This window comes from Pyxicephalus adspersus, chromosome 11, assembly GCF_032062135.1.
Source record: "Pyxicephalus adspersus chromosome 11, UCB_Pads_2.0, whole genome shotgun sequence".
NCBI classification, from domain to species: domain Eukaryota; kingdom Metazoa; phylum Chordata; class Amphibia; order Anura; family Pyxicephalidae; genus Pyxicephalus; species Pyxicephalus adspersus.
The window spans coordinates 41178544-41200974 of NC_092868.1; the positions used below are offsets into that span (position 1 = coordinate 41178544).

Consider the following 22431-nt stretch of genomic DNA (forward strand, 5'->3'; position numbering starts at 1 on the left):
TTTGATGTAGTTATTTATTAGAAACATGTTTAATTAAATACTTTACATAGATTTACAGGAGAGGTTTTCAGTAAGAAAAAATAATAGTATCTAAATCAAAAAATATTAAAACAGATTAGAGTTGTATATGAGCACAGAATTAGCACTGAAAACTGTGCTGATACAGTAAATGTTGAAACGGAAACTGGGTATTGCCTATTTGATTGTGTTCCCCTCTGCAAACTAACTCAGGGCCTACTAGCACGGATAGAAGGAGCTGTCACAGTTTCTTTTTCAAGATGCATGTTTCAGGGCTACAATTTATTTCCATAATGAGGATCTGAGCCAAGCAAGTATGCAGGCTTGGAGTTCCATCACTAGCTGCATGCCTAGCTCAGTAAAAACAAGCAAAAACAAAATGACTGATGACCTGAAACATGCAACTTTCACAGTCTGCAATTGCAATTCTAAAATATCATGACAAGTTACAGAGTGAAGTAAATTCCACATACCAACAAGATTCAATACATATCAATAGAGAACATTGTGCTTTATGGTCAAATAGCAATCAACACTACAAAAAAAAAAAAAAGAAAGGGGTCCAAAAAGTCATTAGGAAGTGAATGCTGCACTGTGTCAAAAAGGGGCCCATAAAACAGAGTTTCAGTTTTAACTTATAAACCCTTCTAAACCCTTCAAAGTAGGCAAAGCCTCAGAGCTGAGTGAGTGTTGAGTATCTGCAAGTAACTATGTTATATGACCAAAAGTCCATAGACAATAATATGTTTGTCAACTTTTTCAAAACTAGGTGCATGAAATCAAACTGTGCAGTACTGACAAATATAGGAATAGATTAAATAGTTAGGAGAGAGACCTTTTTTGCTCCAGCATAACTAGGCACATGTCCACAAAGCCAGCTTCATAAAGACATCATTGGATGAGTTTGGTGTAATGGAACTCAACTGGGCTACACAGGACCCTGACCTCAGCCCTACTAACATCTTTGTATTGATCTGGAACTAAGACTGCAAGCCAGGTCTTCTCATACATCATGAACTCACGTTCTTTTAGCTCCACACAAATGTATACAGACATTGCAAATTCTTGTAGAAACTTCTTTTAGAAGAGTAGAATCTGGCATAGACACAGATATAAGCCAACTAATATTAGCCATGGTTTGAAACTGGCATGACCAACAAACGTATACAGTGGTACACAATTTGTTGACTGTATAGTGTAAATGTACTACCTAAAGGTATCTGGTAATTCCTACAAAAATTAGAATGCCCCCCTGACAAAGTTTTTGTCATGCCTTTTGCCCAAACGTAAGGCCAGGCTTTGTTCAAGCATCAACTAGATTCATTTTACCTGCTGGACTAAGATGCTGGCCCATGTATGATGAAGACTGAGGACATCATTTTCCCAAGATGCTTCTCCCTGACCTCTGTACTGTCCAATAACCAGAGGTGTATACTTTAACATGTTAAGAATTTACTCACGTAGCCTTGTTAAGTTACTGATAGGTCAACATTCAGGGCAATTCTGCACAGAAGATGAATTTACCTTGTTGAGTGCTAAACGGCAAGGCTAACTATTATGCAAATCCAAAAAGTATAACTCAGTGCCAGTGTTCACATAATTACAAACTGAAATTTTATAAAACTTCTATCATGTTTCACCCCTACAAACAGCTTTGCATGATTCTCTTATTTTCCTCAAACACTATCCATATTCAGATTCTTTAGCAAATCAGCAAAAAAATGAAATTCAATTTTAGGAAAATAAGAATGCCAAAGTAATCAAATATACCCTGAATTTTAATTTTTAGAAGGGTTAAGAGAATTGTTAAAAAATATTATACAAATGACATTAAAAAATGTTTGGTATTTCACTTGTTAGCACTGTTTACCTGAGAAAGGATTTATTTCATGCTACCTCAGCAGAAGCCGTTTCTGTGTCTGCTGATTTATATTGCAACCTATAATATATGTACATGTCATAGATTGGATTTTTTATTTATGGGACATGACTGGATGAAATAAAATGTTATGTACATACTGATGTAAAAATTCCCTTACAGTAGATATGAAAAAAATTGAAAGAAAAATAGGTGCTTTTAGTACTTTAGATGCAATCCCTTCTTAGTAAGATCTACTCCCGTTCAAACACTTATTCATTCTATGATTATTAGGATTGTAATCTTTTATTTCAGATAGAACTCAAAGGTAGTCATTGCTGACCTCTTGTTCCAAAAAAAATATAGCTGCCTGGCTGTCACACGGGTGGCAAGCGTGAGGGCTTTCCTAATAGATAGGTAGGTAGATAGGTAAGGAATTCTGACTTTTCTCTGGCTTTTCTTATCTGCATACTGGTTCCATGTCAATGGTTCAGGAAGTACTGATGGTAAACTTAATATGAGAGAGATAACAAGGAATGCAACCAAGATTCTTTGTACAAAGCAAAAGACAAAAAGAAATGCCAGCATGGTTCAGCACTCTTGGACCAGATCAAGGAAAACCACTAGCTGTTTTATTAAAACTGTAAAACATTGAGAACGGTTTGTGGTAGGTTGCCTTGATCCAAAAATTCTGTTGGCAATTGCCAAAAAATGCATAAACGTAGCCGTCGGTTGCATTATGACAGGTATTTGTTGCGGCTATAAGATCATAGCATATGTAGAAGGAAGGTAAAAGGCAACATTTGCACCACATTCAGTATTGTTAAAAGAAAAAAAAAACCTAGAGGCCTTAAGGTGACCCCCAGACAAAACGGAAGTGAAGGATAGATTGGCTTTTGTTCCTTGTTTGAATTGTGATGCCCCAGGTTACACATTGCTTTCACACGGTCATTATTTAACTAGTTACATTGAGAAATGGGTGCCCATAATTGCGCTTCATTGGGAAATACACCCCCCCTTTTCTCTTAGGGTTCACATTTTAAAACTTAACAAAAGACTGCATAGTTAAAAACTAGAAGCACAAGATCTATCCTTCTCTTTCTGCCTCATATGCAAAGTGTAGTCACGAAATCATCTCATTTTAAATTTTCCCTTACTGGCAGAGGCTCTCCATGAATCCAGAACCACAATTAGCAACAAAAAAATAACCATAAAAGATAAAAAATTAATTCATAAAATTTAGTGCCTTTCTGAGCAATCCTGAGACTTGTCCAAATCTTAGACTGCTAATCACAAAGAAGATACACGGAAACTAATAATTAGAGAAATTGGTCTATTTAAAAAAATATTTTCCATTTTACTATCCTAAACCATAACTGAAATACCGCCTCTACACAGAGATAGACCCCTCCCGGAAATTGGTCCTGCCTATCAATACATTGATGAGTGAAGATTTCCCTTTCTTAGTGGCCTCTTGTGCTTCCTTGATAATATCTGTTATCCTGTCTTCATCTTGCCGGGTGACTAGGAAACCTTTACCACCGAATCCTTCTGCCACCACATGGTAATCTGCATGAAAAATACATATTATATGGATATTTGCTTTTGTCTTACAATAAAAAAAAAAACATTGCAAATAACAGCAATACTACAATATAAATGTGACTTATTAACCACCTGGGCTAACCACTGATGTCTAGATTTCTGTACCAAAAGCGTTACACTCTTTTTCATGAAATTTTTTTTTTACATTGTAGACCTGTAACTTACAGAAATTTGTCCGAACAAGGGTCTAGTAGATATGAATATAAAAAAAAGTTTGGAACATACAATCATGTAAAAAAAAAAAAAATTACTTTTAAAAAATTTTTAAAAAAAACCCACAAAAATCAGCTTAAACAAGAATACCTAAATAAATAAAAAATACTGAAAATGCAATATTTGGTATACTGTATAGTAATATATTTTTCTAAAACACCTCCCTAGTGTCCGTCACATACCTATAGACAAAACCACATAAATATATTTTGTAATATTTTGTATTGGATTGGATACAGGACTTTGTATTGAATCCAATACAAAATATTTGAATTTCGACCTCCGCTACAACCCCCGTCGACGGGCGCATGCACCGACATCATCAGGAATCGCCAAGGGACGCGAACGCGAACGCCTGTTCTACGTGTTCTAATTCTTTCCGAACTTCCATGAAAAAAGTGTTACATTTTTTGCATAGAACTTTATTTTAGATTATAGGCTATAATTCACCGAATTACTGAATAATTACTTATAATTCACTGAATTACCGCATAACTCACCGTAATATGTCCAAAATTTTATAAATTTATTAATAACATTTTTTTTTATAAAACATAAAAAAAAAATCTTTAGTTGAATTTCCATGTTATTTCCAAGTTATAACTTGTCTTTATTTTATATTATTTTGTATTGGATTGGATACAGGAGTTTGTATTCAATCCAACACAAAATGAGTTTGAATTTGAATTTCCCGCTGATGGGCACATGCACCGACGGCATCATCACGCGCCGACGTACACGAGAACACCGAGGGAAGAAGAAGCCGACTGCCTTCTCTGACACCCGACGCTAGAGACGGAGATCGACGCTGGAGAACAAGGATGGAACAACAGAACACGGAATAATCACAGCGGCACCAGGTAAGAGAGGGCTGTTTCTTTTTTTAACTACCTGAGAAAAGTTCGGGGTAAACGCTTTCTGCAAGTGTTTTTACCCCGAACCAAGGTCGGGTTAAACACCCGGGTGGTAATGCATGCTAAAAAATAAAAAAACAGCTACATAAAGGGTCATGACTATATACTACCAACTATTTATTTTCCTTAAAAGACATCTACACTATAAACTGTGTAATGGGAATAGCCTTCCAAAAGAACTAGTTCTAGCCAACTCGAATAATACAACACGTATCTGCTTCTCTAAATGACCAGATACATTCTACAACTTTATACACTTGCATTTAATTATTACATGCGAATCTGGTAATATTAGCTTGATACTGAGGTTAATAGAACTTATATATTGTATCTAGTCTAACTGAAGTTAAACACAGTTTCCCTTCTTCATGAAGACAAAAGTTCAATTTATACAATGGAGCTTCAGTTACTTCAACTAACCACTGGGTGTCACTGTCACTGTGAAACACAGGATCTATACCATGCTGAACAGTGGTAGTGACACCTCATGGCTACAAGAAGTCATTGAAATTCAATTGTCTGTATTGTATTAGCTTTACCTGGAGACCAGGAAATACCACAATCCTGCAGCAGCAAACACAGAATCTGCCCCCTTACTACTTTCTTAAAAGACCTTCATGTTCTGATCTAGATCTTGTTGCTCACTGGTATTGATATGTGATAAATGAGGTGCTGTTTCTGTTTAGTACATACAAGTCTTTTTTGAGTTCATGTGTCTTTTTGTATGTATACTGTATTATTTATTAATTTTGTTATTAAGGTTTATGTTTAATTTAAACTTTATTGTGACAATTCAGTACATATTTCTATACCTAAATGAGGGGAGTTTTCAGCCACCCACTCTTTCGTTTTAAAAAATTTAATATTTATGGGTCTGGTATTCTGTGCATCTATCAGAATCTATACTTGTTTCAAGCACATAACCCTAACCATAATCATACCCACCATAACCCTAATAATGATAGAGTTCTATCTTAATAATAGAAATGGTTTAAGTAATTGAAAATGTTTGATATGGAAACTGTGTTTTTCCAATTTAGAATACACAGGGTATATACTTCAGGTCAATTTAATTTAGAATATACAAGTAGTCCCGGGTTACATACGAGATGGGGACTGTAGGTTTGTTCTTAAGTTCAATTTGTATGTAAGTGGGAACAGGTAAATTTTTTTAATAAATGCAATTAGGACAGGTGAGTTAATCACAAACGAAGCAAAAAAAATCTTTATGAAGCCTGTGCTTTGACATGCAAAAAGAAACAACTGTAGAGTTTGTCTTTGTCATTAAAGAATTACCAGATGTGGCAGTCATGCAAACCGCCCCCCTATCAAGCCTCCGTCCTGCACACAAACGAGCAGGGAAGCCCAGTTCGTATCTAGTAGTTGTTCGTATGTTGGATGCCCTTAACTCAGGGACTACCTGTACAGGGTACAATCCGTGTCAAAGATGAACAATATATCTAATCATAGATATAAAACCCTAACACTGTACAATTTACTACTAAAGACAAAGGAAAAGACTCACCATTGTAAGCCAGACCACAGGCAACATTGCTTCCCAGTAGAGGAACTTGTTCTCTAGAAATCTGACTCCAACAAGCATCATTTCCGACAAGGGCAAGGACAGGGGTCTGAAAGAGGTCAATCACATTGCCATAAACTGTCACTAAAACCGTATAGTATTTCTAAACATTATTTAAATCTTGGTAAGTATAGCTTTGATTAAAATTATCCCTGATGGTCCTGCCATGAAAGTCCTATTCCTCTCATAGAGTGAAAACATTCTGTTTCATCACCCAGTCACACGGCTTGTGCTGGGGACTACAAGTTGCTGTTTTAACACAGCCATGACCCACTGTTGTCACCATCAGGAAATTCATCCAGAGAAAGCATTTCCAGCCATCACTGAAGTACATGTAGCAACAAGATATTAAAAGGTAAAAGGTGGTAAATGTTTATGATATACAATATTTTACCAAGTGGAATATTTATTAGAGAACAGATAACTTTTTATGCATTAAACTTCATAGCCTGCATTTTATGGCCTATTCATAAAACATGAGTGTAAAACTCAGTGGTGGATTCAGAGGTGACCCATAATATATCCTGTGTTCAGTGCAGCACAGCAAACTCTGTAACAGGAAGAGATCTAGTCATGTGTTTAACCCACCATCATTTTTTTCTTTATTGTTCCCAGCCGCCTTTGGGTAGGTACTGTCTCTTTTATACCCAACATTGTTTCTCCTGATTGGTGCTTACAGCTACATGTACATTAAAAGTTGGTTTTCTGCAATAGATCCAGAACTCATGTATATGGGATGGCATTAGTCTAAACATATTCATGAATTTCTATCATGCTCACATTTTCTCTATAGACATGTTATTAATTGTCTCTCTCAGGGCTGCTCACAATGTAGTTTTCAACCATATTATTATGTGGTTAGCAGAGTCTAAAGCCGCATACACACGTGCAATGATAGTCGTTGGAAAGGATCTTTCATGATCCTTTCCAGGGACTATTATTGCACGATGCATGAATGAGTGCTGTACATACAGCACCTTTCTGCTCTATGCAGAGGGGAGGGGGAGAGCGACGGAGCAGCACCCCGCTGCTCGCTCCCATTCTTCACTTGCATTACGATCGTTCGTCCTTCATTGTCTGTGGATCCGCCAGGACAGTCGTTTGGACAATGAACGACGCACGCTGTACACACTTCAGATTCTCGACCGATATCGGCCCTGAGTGTGTACGTAGCTTAAGGCCAGTATAGGGGAAAACTCACATATCTACCAGTATGTTTTTAGAATGTGGGATTTTCACTTATCTTAACCTCCCCATACATGCTCCAGGGAAATGAGTCAGAAAGGACTGAGCCAGAGGCAGCCAGGTAGATACCATTTTTTAGAGCATGGTCAGCCATGGCAGTTCCTATACTTCTCTCATAGAATGTTTGCCTAATGACAAATGAAAAAACAGGGACTGCAACATTCTGTAACAGATCTGAATACTGCATTCAACTAATGATGTCCCACACAAAGCTGACAGAAGAGGTATAATGACCATCTTTCAGTTTTCACACATTGGTTCCCTGCAGAATTTGTGGCCAAGCACTAAAAAGATTTCAGCCAATAGAAATATTTGTTAAATTTAAGATTACCTTATGGCGGGTGTATGTATCAAACTCTACAATGCTGTAACCTAGAGAGCCATCACCAAACACAATCCACACCTAAAAGAAACCAGAAAAAAAGTTATTTCTGCAGCCAGTCACCCAGATTCAAAAATCACAATCAAAAGGCACAGGGGTTTAAAACATAAATCCATTTTACAAAAACAAAAAGAAGCCCAGATGTCAAAATTACAAATAAGCAGCTCTGTCCCCAATACTTACGTCTTATTTGGTGCTGTCCCCTTTAGACCGTCCCATTCAAAAGGTCAAGTATCACTTGTCTTCCAGGTTAAATGACACACAAAGTCATTTGATCCATTTTGTGCAAACCCTGGCTATTATAGACATGTTTACTGGCCTGGGCTCACTGGACGTTAAGGGTTCTTCTAGAAAAATTACACAGTTGGCAGCTCCTGGATGCACAGCAAACTGCTGCTGTGCACCTAGGAGCAACAATCACACTTGCACAAAGTTACAGAAGCAATGGCGACTGTGGTGTGACTTTTCCTGCAGTAAAGGAAAAGAAACTGAACAGCCAAATGAGACTTGTCATCTTTGGGGACTTGTGTACAAAATATTTCCTAACCACTCCCATTCACTTAAAGCGCAGCAGGTGGGACTATGCTTGAGCCTGCAGTAGAACACTGCAGTCCGTTGCTCTGAAATGATCCTAAGAGCACAGAGCAGCAAGCTGCTGTTTTAATTATAAAACATGTTGCATGCTGATTTAAAACATTTGGTTCTCCAAGGGAAGGAATCATTATAAAAGTGTATACTCATTTACCTGTGACAGCATACTCTCTAATTAAGACCCTGGCAACAAAAACAAAATTCATAAAAGGCAAAACGTTAAACATATGGATACCTCAGAATCTGGGCGACAAAGTTTAGCTCCCAAAGCGAATCCTCCTCCAACTCCGAGAGTACCAAAAGCACCTACATGTAAGCAATCAATGAGTTCAATGTAAAGCTTTGTAGTTTTCCATATATACTTGTCTTAAGAAATAAAAACTGTAAATTTTTTTAGTGTGAGGGTATTGACCATAAACGGAATATAAGGTAGTAATGTTTGTTGGTTAGCATGTGTGTTAATGTGTGCACGCCCACAAAGCACAGGTGAAGGGGCCCTGAGACTAACATTAGGTTTAATTCACAAAGCTAACACATCTGGATACAGATTTTTTAGCCATTTGATTATGATGAATATGATGTTTAAATCTCATTTGACACAATGAAAATAATCTTTTTTTTTTTTTTTTTTTTTTTAAGAATTAAATAATAATTCTTATCCTACCTTTTGACATTATTCAATAATATGTTCTTCATTTTAGTCGTAATCTTTACACAAGGATAAGGATCTCAGTGTTTAGCGGTAAGACATATTTATATATCTGACTGGCTGTAGAATATTGCCAGGTTTTTAATAATAATGATTCTTTTCATAGTGTTTCTGCTTTGTTTTGCAATTGAGCCTTATTCTCATGTTTAGGTGTCATAAGTAGGACAAATTTTAATGTTTCTGATAATCAATTTTTAAAACATAAATGGCAGAATCTGTTATGTGAGCAACCACTTTGGAGACACCTTTATTGTTGAGTTTGTGGTTATTAAGGAATAAGTAGTAGTTACCTGGATCCAGCCAGCGCAAAGGTCCTCTTGGTCGAAGGATGTAGGCTGCACTACCTACAAAATCTCCTCCATCAGCGACAATGATGCTGTCCTCAGCCATCGCTTCCTCCACCAAATGTAGAACTTTTAATGGATTTAGATGTCTCTCTGTCTTCTCCTCAGATTTTTCCCTGAAGAGATAAAAAAACTCTTTAATATGGAAATACAAATCTTTCTGGTTCGAAAATCTTACTACAATATAGATGGTTAGGCGACTGGTTAATCTACTAATGTATTATTTACATATGTATGTATAAACAATATAAGTAATACAGTTTGCATATTTGCTTCAGTCTATTGACTCTTAAGGCCAGAGACAACTGGAAACTATGATATCTATAAGGTGGTTGACAGTATATGGGCAAAAGTGTGTGTGTATATAACCATTACACCTACTATATGACCACAAATATGTAGACACCCCTATAAATTTTCTAGCTTGGGTACTTTCAGTAAGACACACTGGTAAATGCCCCAGAACACAAAGATATTTAAGACAATTGTGTGCTTCCTTGTTATAACACAATTAAGGTTTTTTTCTTAAAAAATGTTCTCTTCTTTTAACGGTTTTATTTAACTCAGGTGGCCTGTGCAGAGCCCCGACCTCAATCCTATTAAACGTATTTGGGATATTTTCCACAACAAGGTTTTCTCATCCAACAACAGCACTTGAACTCACAACTTTTTTTTCAGGTGGTGTTATGGTCCAACTGTATATTAATGCCCCTAATTATAAGTGGAATTTTCTACAAGGTATGTGTGATAATAAGGTGTCCACAAACGTTTGGGCAAATAGTGTAAATTTTGGGGGATGTTTCTGACACAAGATCCGTGGAAGATACTTGGATAAACAGGGAAACATCTTCAGCTTTACAGTACATGCATAGCTGAATGTTACAGGCTACTACCAGCTATGACATCTATATTAGGCAAAGTCCCAACCTGAAATAAACCCATATATAAATAGGATGTATTACAGATATAACAGGAAACTGGGATTGATGGTTCATTAAGATTTTCTGAGCACCAGGTACTGAACAAAAGTTGAACAAATATAAAATATGAATATGTTACTGGTTGGCTTGCTCTTTCTTTTCATCTCCTGACTTCAGGCCTTCTGTCCAGTCTTTGGGACATGTGTATCCTTTCAGTCCTTCTGTGAGACTGGAAATGAAAGAGCCTGCATCTCCTAGGAATGAATAAGGTCATGACACAGTAAATACATTTGAGACCAACATAACACAAGTAACTAAAATGTTAAATATTTCATAGGTGGAAATCATGGCAAGCTTAGGGTGCACTACAGTAGGTGTTTGTCCCAAACCCCTAAACTCCCACTAAAATATCTGCAAGGCAATCTAGGTGGGAACCTAGGAGCATGCCTGGGGCCAAGCTTCCCACAGTAAACCATGGCTATAGTAAATTAGACAAAGCTGTGCACCTAATTTGTCACTTCATAAGGGAAGACATACTTGTAATCAGTTGTTATCTGATGGGAAGATCATTATCAATTTTATTATTTCAAGGAATGGGGGTCACAATAGATGCCATGCATAAGACCCCCTTTCTGCCTTAATCTGTCTGTGTATACATCAACAGGTTAAGTTAGAATCATAATATGTCCATAGTTTGTCCCTGAAGGTTGAACTCCAGCCAAACAGTCCAATACACAAAAAAAAATATATATGAAGCTATGTTAATTGTCAAAAGATTTGTGTTGATGTATATTTAATCTCAGGATTTACACAACTCTGACATGTAGCATAGCCTGGTCTAACATAGGAGATGATCTGACTTTTCTCTGCTGCAGTGAAGTAAGACTTTCAGGACTTGTCTTACCCCCAGTGTGTGACAAGACTATAAAAGAAGAAACAACAGACTAAAGATAAGCTCATCAATCTGTCATTCTTTTCTTCATTTGTATATTACTTCTTAGCACTTTGATAAAAATGAATGGCTCCTTGTGCTGCTTTGCCCTCCCCTGGCCTGGATCTACTCTGTATCTTCGTAAAGACTATCAGGTTTCCGGTTTGTCTTTGTTCTGTGGTAAATATTCGATTGTGAGACCAGACTTACCCTGAATAGCAACAGCTGGCTTCCAAAACATATCTGAGTTCTTCAAAAGCTGAGACTTGTCCCTGTTCACTGCAATAACTTTACTACGTCTGTTCAAAACACGACCATACGAAAGCCGAAAATCACACACAGTGCCTGGAGAGAAAAACACACCAGAATGAATGGTAATGCTATTTTGTGAAAAGGCTACTTGGAACTTGACACATATGACAGGTACCCTTGATGCACTTGCTATTGTCCTATGTCATTCAAAATGAGCAGATCTGTATTAAAGGCATACCAGACAATGCAACATAGATGAGAACAACAATATTCAGCACCTTGTTACATCCATGCTGTGTAGAGTTTACTGTTTTGAATGTAAAAAGCTTGACAAACTAATTAATAAGTGTACCGAATAAAGTGGCCACAAAGTGTATGCAATAGTGTTTTAAAACTCCTTTCCTAGTTGTGTAATGATACTCAGCAGCCCTTCTGGAATAGGACAATTATTGGATAGAAAGGGCAATTCTTATATGGAGACATTAGATTCATGGAGGTCAGAGCTGGAATACAATGATTATTATATCTACCTATCAATTTTCTCACCTGCTAATATAACAACATCTGCCTCCTTAAGGGCTTCCCTGCGATTCTGACGAATATGGATAGGGCTATTCCTTCCCAGCATGCCTCTGGCCATTCCTCCCAAGAAACACGGAATACCCAGCGATTCCAGAGCCTGTCTGAAAAAACAGGGACACCCTCACGTAAACCTGAATGTTAACTATCAAAAGTAGGTTTCCCTTAGACTCTTTAATAAAGCTACCTGAGCTTGTCCACCGGTGTGGGAGGGAGGGTCACCTGACTGCCCAGGATAAACACGGGCTTCTTAGCTCGACTTACCAACTCCACACATTGCTGGATCTGTACATAGAAAAAAAAAACAGCATAAAAACAACTGAATTTTCCACACCAAGTAAAATCATCTATTAAAATGCATCCAATTTTTTTTTTCAGTTTAAGTTTTAAGAGAACGGGGGATAATGGGAACAAGTTGGATTTTTTTGATATTCTGGGGCTCCACTAGAAAGATTTTCTCTACAACTCAACAAGGTTGATAACAGTTACCTTGGACAGGAAGTAAGGAAAATATTCAACAGGGATACAAACAACAACAAAAATCCTTGCGCAGGTGCTAAACCACAATGTGGAATTCTTGTATATGGTTTATTTAGCTATTATTATATGGGAGAGAGCCATTACAGGGTCTTCCAATTAAGATAAAATAGTGCTCTATACAGTTATTCAGAACCCAAATAGCACAGCTTTTTTTAAACCAATGAAATGCCCCCTTCATCAGGGCAAAAGATGTCTCATAAACAGCAAATAGAAAAGCTTAATGTAAACAGAGTAGTAAACATCTCTTTAAAAATACTATTCCAAGGTTCAGATATTGGTCACTGCACCTTATGTAATCCTATCTAGTAATAACATTGTCACTGCCACATTGAACAAACCCTGTGTAGTACTGATCCTGCCACAGGGTCTAATACCTCTCCACTGTATTTAAAAATGAAAGAAAAGCTTTACATTAGCACATATTAAGTTGTTGATGATATGAATGCAGGTGAAGTTTTTTTTACTTATCATAGTTAAGTGTTGTATATTGCAATGCAGGTTGCATTGTAAGGATGGATTTGGGTGCCATTCAAACAACACACCAACATGCTTAATCTGAGCATTTTTTAGAACAAAATATTAGCCTCCATAATTTATTAAAGATGACCTTTAAAAAGCAGAATAAAAATTTTAACAACAGCAGACCTGATCTGGGGTGGCATAGGGGATGGAGACAGGAAGAGGTGAGGTGTCCCGTGGCTCCCAGGCTCCCGCAAATAAATTATTTAGGTGATTCTGCAAATACCTATAATAATTAAAATATGAGAACATATGAGAATAGTAACATTTACAAGATTACTCATCACAGATTTGTAGAACAGTGATACCAACAAAGTACACCAATCCTCATCAACCAAACTTCAATTACAAGGTGAAATGTCACTGGCTTCTAGGTTTTTTGTCCTGCAGAGTAATAGACTGGTATTGGCAGCCTTAGTGGAGGGCCCTCTACTATGGGTTTAAATAGGTTTTTCTTCCCCATACAAACTTTTGGGATTGCAAAACCTGAAAGAAATAGGTGAAATGCAAGGCATACTATAGACGGATCACCCACCCCCTCTTAAAACACACACACTGTGGGTAAAGTGCAGGAAAAGTTTGTCTGTTGCCCTGAGAGCCCCATTCACTTTTTGAGTCAGATATGCAACCTGAAAAGAAGTTTGTCTAGGCAAATACACATGTAAAGATGTAGCCGCATTTAAATTATATTCTTTGTAAGTAAAATCTTTACTTTTTGGGACATCAAAATTAGAACCCGCTAACATGTTGGTTGTTATGTAGCCAACCACTCTACCGATCCAGGAGCACCCTCTACTACAACTAGTAGTAGTAAGACTACAAACCCTTTTATGAATAGACCACAGGCTGTGGTGTTCACTAACCTTATATAACCGTATACAGTAAAGAGGATAGCAAAATTTGTTCTGCTCTCCACTGAAATCTCATCCTTAGTTTACCTCTTTAAAACCAAGAATGTCCTACTGAGCAACAATTTGTCTATTTCCTAAGATCTTTCTATAAAAGATAATGGTAGTGGGATACCCAGCAAGACAAGTACTGTAAAAGCTTCTCCATTATTAAATAAATCATTTTGTGCTGATGTTTCATTTGCTTTATCAAACCATGAAGGAGTGACATCAAAGTGAAAAGAGGATTGACCAATGAAGATCTAGAGTTTGGAGGGCAAAAAACAAAGTTCACACCAGTTCTTTAGCCTACACTTTCTGGTCTGTCCTTCTAACTTTTAAACAATAAACTTACCAATTAATGATTTTCCCAACAATTCCTTTAGGGGCCCCTTTGGGTGCCAGTTCTTTTTGAATCAAATGGTATGGATACAAAATATCAATAGGAAATTCCACAAACACAGGCCCTATAAAACAAGATTCAAAGAAAGTACAGCAAAATAAAAGTCAGCAAATACAATATTTAAAGCCAGAGGGTTAGCATAACAACAAGAGAACTGGAATTTCAGGAAAGTGCATTATGAATAGCAGCCTCCATGCTTTTAATATCACGGTTATATTTCAAAATAGGGGACATCTAGTCATTATAAAAGCAGGCTTAACAGTACTTCTCACCAGGTGTCCCGGACTGAGCCTCGACCAGCGCTCTGCGCAGTATAGGAACTATGTCTCGTATGGTGCGGACAGAAGCACAGAATTTACATATAGGCTTGAACAGTGACATCTGGTCTATATCCTGCAGAGCTCCTCTTCCCTAGTGAACAAAGTACAAAACAAAGCATCACAAAGTGTATTACATGACATTGTAAACTTAAAGGATCAATCCGGCCTAGTGGTTACAAATCAATATTGCTGACATAATTCAAATAATTTTGCTGTAGCAATATGGAAAATCCAACAGTGGCTGTAAAATCCATCTGTAATGGTTAAAGCATAAGGAAAAGGAAATTGACTTGTAAAGGCTTGAATGTGTTCAACATTGCTAAAAAAAATGCTAAACAAAACTATTTTGTATTTCAAAATGATTGATCTTTCCATTTTAATCAGTAGCCAGCCCGGAGCCTATTCTATACCTGCCCATGTAATTTATTCCAGAAAAATGTACCCCTTTCTGGAAATGGCATGATGTGATTGCATGTGACTACAGTAAAGAGTTTCTATTGCCAAGTGTGTCTCTGTTGGCAAAGTCTTCTGTATTAGGAAGGAACAATGTAATTTACCCCAAAAGAACACAGCAATTATTACTGTATTTCCATTACTAATATTTATATTTTCTGTCTCAGGCCGACACTTCAGTTTCCGTCATGAGGAGAGAGATCACATAAAATTTGACATATTACTCTTTGACCTTTAAAGCTTGGAACTTTTGAGGTCAGACCAATGGCTCTGATACCATTTTAATTAATTCTAGTATTCTGCTTTTAAAATGTTCTACCATTCTGGTGTTGCAGGCCTTAATAAACAAAGGTTTTTGGACTTCCTAACCGATACGGTTCCTTTTTCAGCACTATGCACTGTCAATTATAGCCATGTTGGTCTATGCTCACAATATCACAGGATTGTTGCATTTACTTACCTGCAATAGAGTTGCAGCTGCTCCACCAATCAGCAATAGCGGTGATTCTGCCATCTGAGCATTCTTGATGGCCGTCACAGTATTAGTTAACCCTGGGCCAGCTGTCACAGCAGCTACACCAACAGTACCTGTGACACAATAATCAATCAATAAAGTAATTTTGGAAATAGCTAAAACCTTTGCAGAGATATTTCATAACATCATTTACTAATGGCTCCTATTCACTTTATTGTGATAACTGATCCCATTTAAATGTTGTGCCCCTTACTGCCGTCAGCCCCCCAGTTGTCTTTCTCTATACTAGTTAAACCCTCCCATTATCAGTTCTCTATAACATAAAGGTTCACTGTTAGAATATAGCCAAACTTCTTTGTGTATAAAAAAGTAATTTATGAAAATTTTTCCTTACCACCTGTTTTGTGACACGAGACAAGTAATGGGCTTGCGGTTATCACTAGAACAGGAAGGTTGGGACAGCAATAAAATCATTGCTGGGCCCTCTATCCCTTCCAAATGTTTTGATTAGAGTGAGGATTGAGAGCAGAATTAAATCCTCATATTCCTTACATCCAAGGATGGATCAGTGGGTTAAGTTCCACTTACCTGAGAGTCTGGCCACTGCATCAGCAGCAAAGACAGCCGTGGCTTCATGTCTTGTGTCTACCACTCTGATTCCCAACTTTTCACAGGCCACCAGAATGGGCGAGATATGGCCGCCAACCAGCGTAAATACGTATCGCACCCCGTGGGATTGTAAGACTTTAGCAACCACCTCTCCTCCATGCCGAGGACTCTGGGTTTCCACCTGTAGAAGGCAAAAGAGCAGGGACACATTGTACATACATATGTCTCTAGATATCTAATCAATATTACCACATAGAAAAAAAGATAATGTTTTAACCTTTGCAGAAAGTAACATTTTATTAGATTTCCCCCCTTTCATTTATTCTTCCTGGCTGTGAAGTAAAATATTGCTCCAATTGCTTTACTTCCATAGCATAGAAACCAGCATGTTCAGAAGGAAAGGGCAATAGCAGCCTACTGTACATATTTTTCTCATGACACACTTTATTTAACGTATAACTTAAGGCTCCTATATGAAGCCTAAACAATTCCATAGTTCATAGTTACAATTTCTTCATAGTGCCAATTATGAAGCTACATGCTTGTGACTCAATTGACAATGCTAATAGCCTTAGCCCTCAATGTTCGTATTCAGAGTGACAACTTTGTTCTGAATCCAGGAAGGTGCAGGAAGATATATTCCTACAATTCATGTCTATTATAATATTCTGTACATTGGTCAAGTTATTAATCCTGGGAACAACATATAAAGTAAACCATTGTGTTCACTGTGTTTGAAACTTACTAAAAGTAAAGTTACTACAAAACTTTCAATAACTTCCAAAGAAAGTTTTTTTATGTAAACGTAAGGGCAAACGTCTACATCTAGATAATTATTCTTCATTCCAAACTTGGCCTTGATTAACCTATTTGAGTATTTTCTTGTCTTCAGCATATCCTGTCTGTCCACTCACATGATGTGTATTTATTTTCTAAAACCTTTTACTTCCTCTTGGCTTTTAGTTAAGGTTCAGTATGTTTAAAAAAATATGAATTTAAGTTTATAAAATTTGATATTTTGAATATAAAAGTGACAACGACAAGGGTTAGGAGTAAACAAACTATTACAATACCAAGGGTACATGAACAGTTGCAACAATTTATTAAAGAAGTGTTCCACCATCACTTAAAAAAGCATGAAGACGTTTCAACCAAACTTGCTATACAAATGACTGAGACTCGTGTAGGTGCACCAGTCATCTTTGTACAGCACTGAGCTATATTTCAGAGCTATATTTGGATGAAACGTAAGGAGACATTTCAACCAAACTTTCTATGTTCCACCATCACTAGGAAACACATGAACACATTTCAACCAAACTTGCCATATATATGACTGAGACTCATGTGAGTGCACCAATCAGCGCTGTGCTATATGTCAGAGCTATATTTGGATGTGTGTGTGTATGTCATCACTCCGAAACGCATCGAGACATTTAAACCAAAATTGCTAGACATATGACTCACTGATGTTATCAGCACTGCTGATCTTTATGCAGCGCTGTGGTATATGTCAGAGCTATATTTGGTGATCACTAGGAAACGCATGGAGACATTTCAACCAAACTTGTTATGTTCCACCATCACTCAGAAACGCTGAGACATTTAAATCAAACTTGCTGGACATATGACATCACTGATCTTTGTACAGCACTGTGGTTTATGTCAGAGGTATGTTAATGTATAATATTAGTGTGTGACTGTGGGGGGACATTAGACTGTCAGTTCCTTTGTACAGAGACTGATGGGTCTAGGTCAATGTTTCATTGTACAGCACTATGGTATATGTCAGAACTATATAAATCTATATATAAAAAAATTGTATGTATGTGTGTCATCAGTAGGAATTGCATCAAGACATTTAAACCAAAATTGCTAAACATATGACTCGGACTCATGTGAGTACATCGCTGATCTTTGTACAGCACTGTGGTATATGTCAGAGGTATATTTGCATGTATGTATGTATGTATGTATGTATGTATTGCTCAGTGACAGTGTGCCTTTTGCTTATATTTTTACAAATTTTTTTGGACTCTTTTACAAATTTCTGGCCTGTAATAATGCTTTTGAGAAAACATAAGGCAATTGGCCGAGTGCAATCAAAGGCAAAAAAATAAAACAACGCTGTAGACAAGAAAATCACTATAGTTTTATTTGATTCCTTTTCCTGTATAATATAAGACTGCGATAAATAAATACCCGGGCAACGCCAGGTAATCAGCTAGTATACAGTATACAATACGATGATAGGTCTGCTTTAAGTGACATCTCCAGTTTCTGGGAATTAGATGGAATGTTTGGCCTACCCATTTGTTCCAAGGCACCGTAGGTCTGGATCCCAAAAAAAAGAGCCAAATCTGTAGCACTACAATTAGGCTATGTACACACATGCAATAATTGTCGTTGAAAAGGAGCTTTCATGATCCTTTCCAACGCTTAACGACTGTTTGATGCATGAACGTGTGCTGTACATACAGCACCATTCTGCTCTATAGAGAGGGGAGGGGGAGAACGACGGAGTATCACCCTGCTGCTTTCTCTCCCCCTTCTCTTCCATTACGATAGTTCGTTGTCCATTGTCCATGGATCCGTCAGGACAGTGGTTTGGACGATGGAGGACGAGGCCTGTACACATACAAGATTCTCGTCCGATATCAGCCCTGAGCCGATTATCAGACGAGAACCATTGCATGTGTGTACCTGGCCTTACTCTCAGCCTTATTCAGTCCCTTTCTCTCTTTTCCCTTACATTTCCCCTGATGGGAATATAATATCAAAATATATAAATATCCTTATTACACATATAAACTGTGTGCCGCACTCAGAATCCATTTAACACAAAGGCTGTCCAAGTGCACACCTTCTCTGTTTGGGCCCTCACTGTAAACAAACCAGTTTTTTGGCACCCAAGTCATATCAGCACTAAAAAACATGCAGGCAAACTGGTCTATCCTCACACACCTAATGACTAAAATCCTACTCAGCCCATTCATTGGGATATTCACCCCACCATCATTGTGATATTTACCACAGTAACAGACGTTCCCCGCCTCTGCAGGTATTGTAAACAAAAACATCTGCACCCATGTAGGCCAAGGCCCATGACAGCAGTCCTTTAGGTGCAGAAAATGTTAAACATAGCCCAATAATATATACAGAAGTGTCTAAAAGGAAGGTTGTGGTGGCCATTGTACACATAGAGAAGGTGATACTAATTTATTAAAGAATCACCAACAATGAATAGGAGAATCTGGCTGGTTGCTATGGAAAACAAGAGTTTTTCCTTCAAAAAGGCAGCACTGCGCTCAGCTATAATAAAAGGTTGCTGCAGCCAATACCTTCCCAGACTCATTCCTGGCTACATACTCCATGCACATAGGGCCATGATGCTGCTTAACGTGTCAAGGAGACCATGTAAACAACTACATATGCAGTATGTGAACATGGCCACAGTGCATTCCAGTACAGAAAAACACAGGGAAATGGGAAATGGGGTACATGGTGCTGCCATGTTAAAATATATATTTGCAAGAAGAAGTACAATCCTCAGATTAAAGGTGAATATTGCCACAATAAAATATATTTATTTTTATATCGATTTGTTGGCCAAAGCTCTTTTTTTATTAGGCTGCACTGTGCACTTTGGCAGACTTTTTATTTAAATCCGTATCTTTGATGGGCATTTTCCCTCCCTACCTGTTTACACTCAGGGAATAAAGCCCTAGAAAGCAGCAGAAACCAGATTTCCAATCACTCTATCCACAAATTTGACATAAACTTTTCTAAATGAGATTTTTTGTTTTTGTGTGTAGGTCTGACCTTGTGGAAGAGCTGGTAGATGACACCGAGGCGATACCCAAACCACAGCAGTACAGTGGTCACCAGCGCTCCGAGGACAGCACCCACGGTATGTAGGCAGCAACAGCTCGAATCCATTGATCCTTCTTTAACGTACACTGCAAAATACATGAAAAAATACAAAATGATTGTGCTCATCATTATCAATACGGAGCAGACTCAAACACAGGCAAGGGTTAGAGGCTCAGGTGTTTTTTGTCATCTTTATCCCTATTGGGGAGATCTTCTTTCATTCCTAATCAGACAATAACACATTCTACACAGCGGGGAAATTTTCTGGCAGTGCCCTATAGTGGTCTAAGGCTTCCTGATAGCTGCACCCCTATTTCTTATATGACATCACAAGGACGAGAAGTGAGGGGAATTCTCACACAATGGTCACAGACAGAAATAATCATGTCTTCTACTCTCTTCATAACTAAAAAATTATCTTATTTAACTTTACAACTGTAAAACTCCTCAGCCTTGGAGCCAGGGGTCGGACCAAAGCTCTCCATTAAATGATAGGGCCCATTGATTCTATTGACCTAGCAATCACTCCCTACGCTTTGTGATTGATCGTTAGAACATAGATTAAAATCTCCTCCAAAACTTAAGCCCCATACAGACGTCAAAGGATTGCCACTGGAAATTATCTTTCATGACTGTTCCCTGTGACGGATGAATGAAGGCGTACTGTACACATTCTGCTCTATGGAGAGGGGAGAGAGGAGGATGAGTGAGTGGCACCTGTTTGCACTCACCTACATAGAAATGCACAGCACTCCTTCTTGATCGATCATCGGCGATATGGGACTGCTATACACATGTCAAATGACCACAAGCATGACTGTCTCAGGCAACAATCTGACATCTTTACAAAGCTTAAGGCAGTACTCGCTGGGGGACAGTGCCAGGACCCAGATCCCTCCTGGGGGACAGTGCCAGGACCCGGATCCCTCCTGGGGGACAGTGCCAGGACCCGGATCCCTCCTGGGGGACAGTGCCAGGACCCGGACTCCTGGGGGACAGTGCCAGGACCCGGATCCCTCCTGGGGGACAGTGCCAGGACCCGGATCCCTCCTGGGGGACAGTGCCAGGACCCGGATCCCTGCTGGGGGATAGTGCCAGGACCCGGATCCCTGCTGGGGGGCAGTGCCAGGACCCCGATCCCTGCTGGGGGGCAGTGCCAGGACCCCGATCCCTGCTGGGGGGCAGTGCCAGGACCCCGATCCCTGCTGGGGGGCAGTGCCAGGGAAACTGCCAGGACCCAGATCCCTGCTGGGGGACAGTGCCAGGACCCAGATCCCTGCTGGGGGACAGTGCCAGGACCCGGATCCCTGCTGGGGGACAGTCCCAGGACCCGGATCCCTGCTGGGGGACAGTCGGATCCCTGCTGGGGGACAGTGCCAGGACCCGGATCCCTGCTGGGGGACAGTGCCAGGACCCAAGATCCCTGCTGGGGGACAGTGCCAGGACCCTAGATCCCTGCTTGGGGACAGTGCCAGGACCCAGACCCCTGCTGGAGCACAGTGCCAGGACTTACAGGGTCCATACTGAAGGAAATCCCTGGACTCAGATCCCTACTGTTGTTTAGGGACCTAAATGAAAGTCCTAGGACTCAGGTACCTGGTTTTGGAGAACAGTCCTGGACTCAGATCCCTGGTGCTGCTTCTTGCATGGGCTGTAGTCCCAGGTCTCCGATCTCAGTCGTTCCTTGCAGCACAGAGGACAGTCCCTGCTACTTCCTCCCTCCCGATCTTTACCCAGAGATCCTCTCCGGCAGCCTGATCACGTGATCCCGGCGCTGTCAGTGGAGCTGAGTATCGTCAGTGTCAGCACTGTGCAGCACCGGGGATTTATGTCATTGATCGGGCAGTAGAGTCTCTTGCTGTATAACAGGCAGGCTGGTTAGCGCTCAGGTTGCTAGGTGTCCCTGATTTCCAACCACAGATTTCTTGTGTCCTTGTTGCTCCCTTTAGTAGGGAGGTGTGGGGGCTGCTGTGTGTGGTCAGTGTCATGCTGGTCCCATGGCTTCAGCACTTTCTAATTCACTGACTTGCATGGAATTTGTGTAGTGTACTTCTGCATCACTTGTTGTGGCCCAATGACCCAGACCTAGTGCACATGGGACGATTTTCAATTCTGATCCAATTAAAAAAAAAGTTAATTTAACAATTTGCAAACAACCGATTCTATGATTTTCAATCTGACACGTTGGAAAATATCGATCAGATGTACA

General features: G+C 39.0%; 1 protein-coding gene across 1 annotated transcript; it reads right to left on the minus strand.

Annotated features, from left to right (window-relative positions):
- Positions 1 to 22120, minus strand: ILVBL (ilvB acetolactate synthase like). Its single transcript, XM_072425265.1, has 16 exons — positions 21819 to 22120; positions 20172 to 20308; positions 16329 to 16530; positions 15726 to 15853; positions 14765 to 14903; positions 14445 to 14556; positions 13329 to 13428; positions 12331 to 12428; positions 12111 to 12247; positions 11523 to 11657; positions 10521 to 10635; positions 9408 to 9577; positions 8644 to 8714; positions 7767 to 7838; positions 6134 to 6239; positions 1 to 3445 (listed from the first exon to the last, which is right to left on the minus strand). The coding sequence occupies exons 2-16, from the start codon at positions 20286 to 20288 to the stop codon at positions 3267 to 3269; spliced, it is 1881 nt and encodes a 626-aa protein (XP_072281366.1). The 5' UTR covers positions 20289 to 20308; positions 21819 to 22120; the 3' UTR covers positions 1 to 3266.
- Between the last annotated feature and the right edge of the window lie 311 nt (positions 22121 to 22431).

What these genes read in the sequence shown, in the direction of transcription:
- ILVBL (XM_072425265.1), bottom strand. Translation starts at nt 20,288, where the DNA reads ATGGATTCGAGCTGTTGCTGCCTACATACCGTGGGTGCTGTCCTCGGA. An exon ending in GGCTCAGTCCGGGACACCTG is followed by an intron (nt 14,557 to 14,764) that starts GTGAGAAGTACT and finishes CTTGTTTTATAG; the next exon opens with GGCCTGTGTTTGTGGAATTT. An exon ending in CCTATGCCACCCCAGATCAG is followed by an intron (nt 12,429 to 13,328) that starts GTCTGCTGTTGT and finishes TTCTATGTACAG; the next exon opens with ATCCAGCAATGTGTGGAGTT.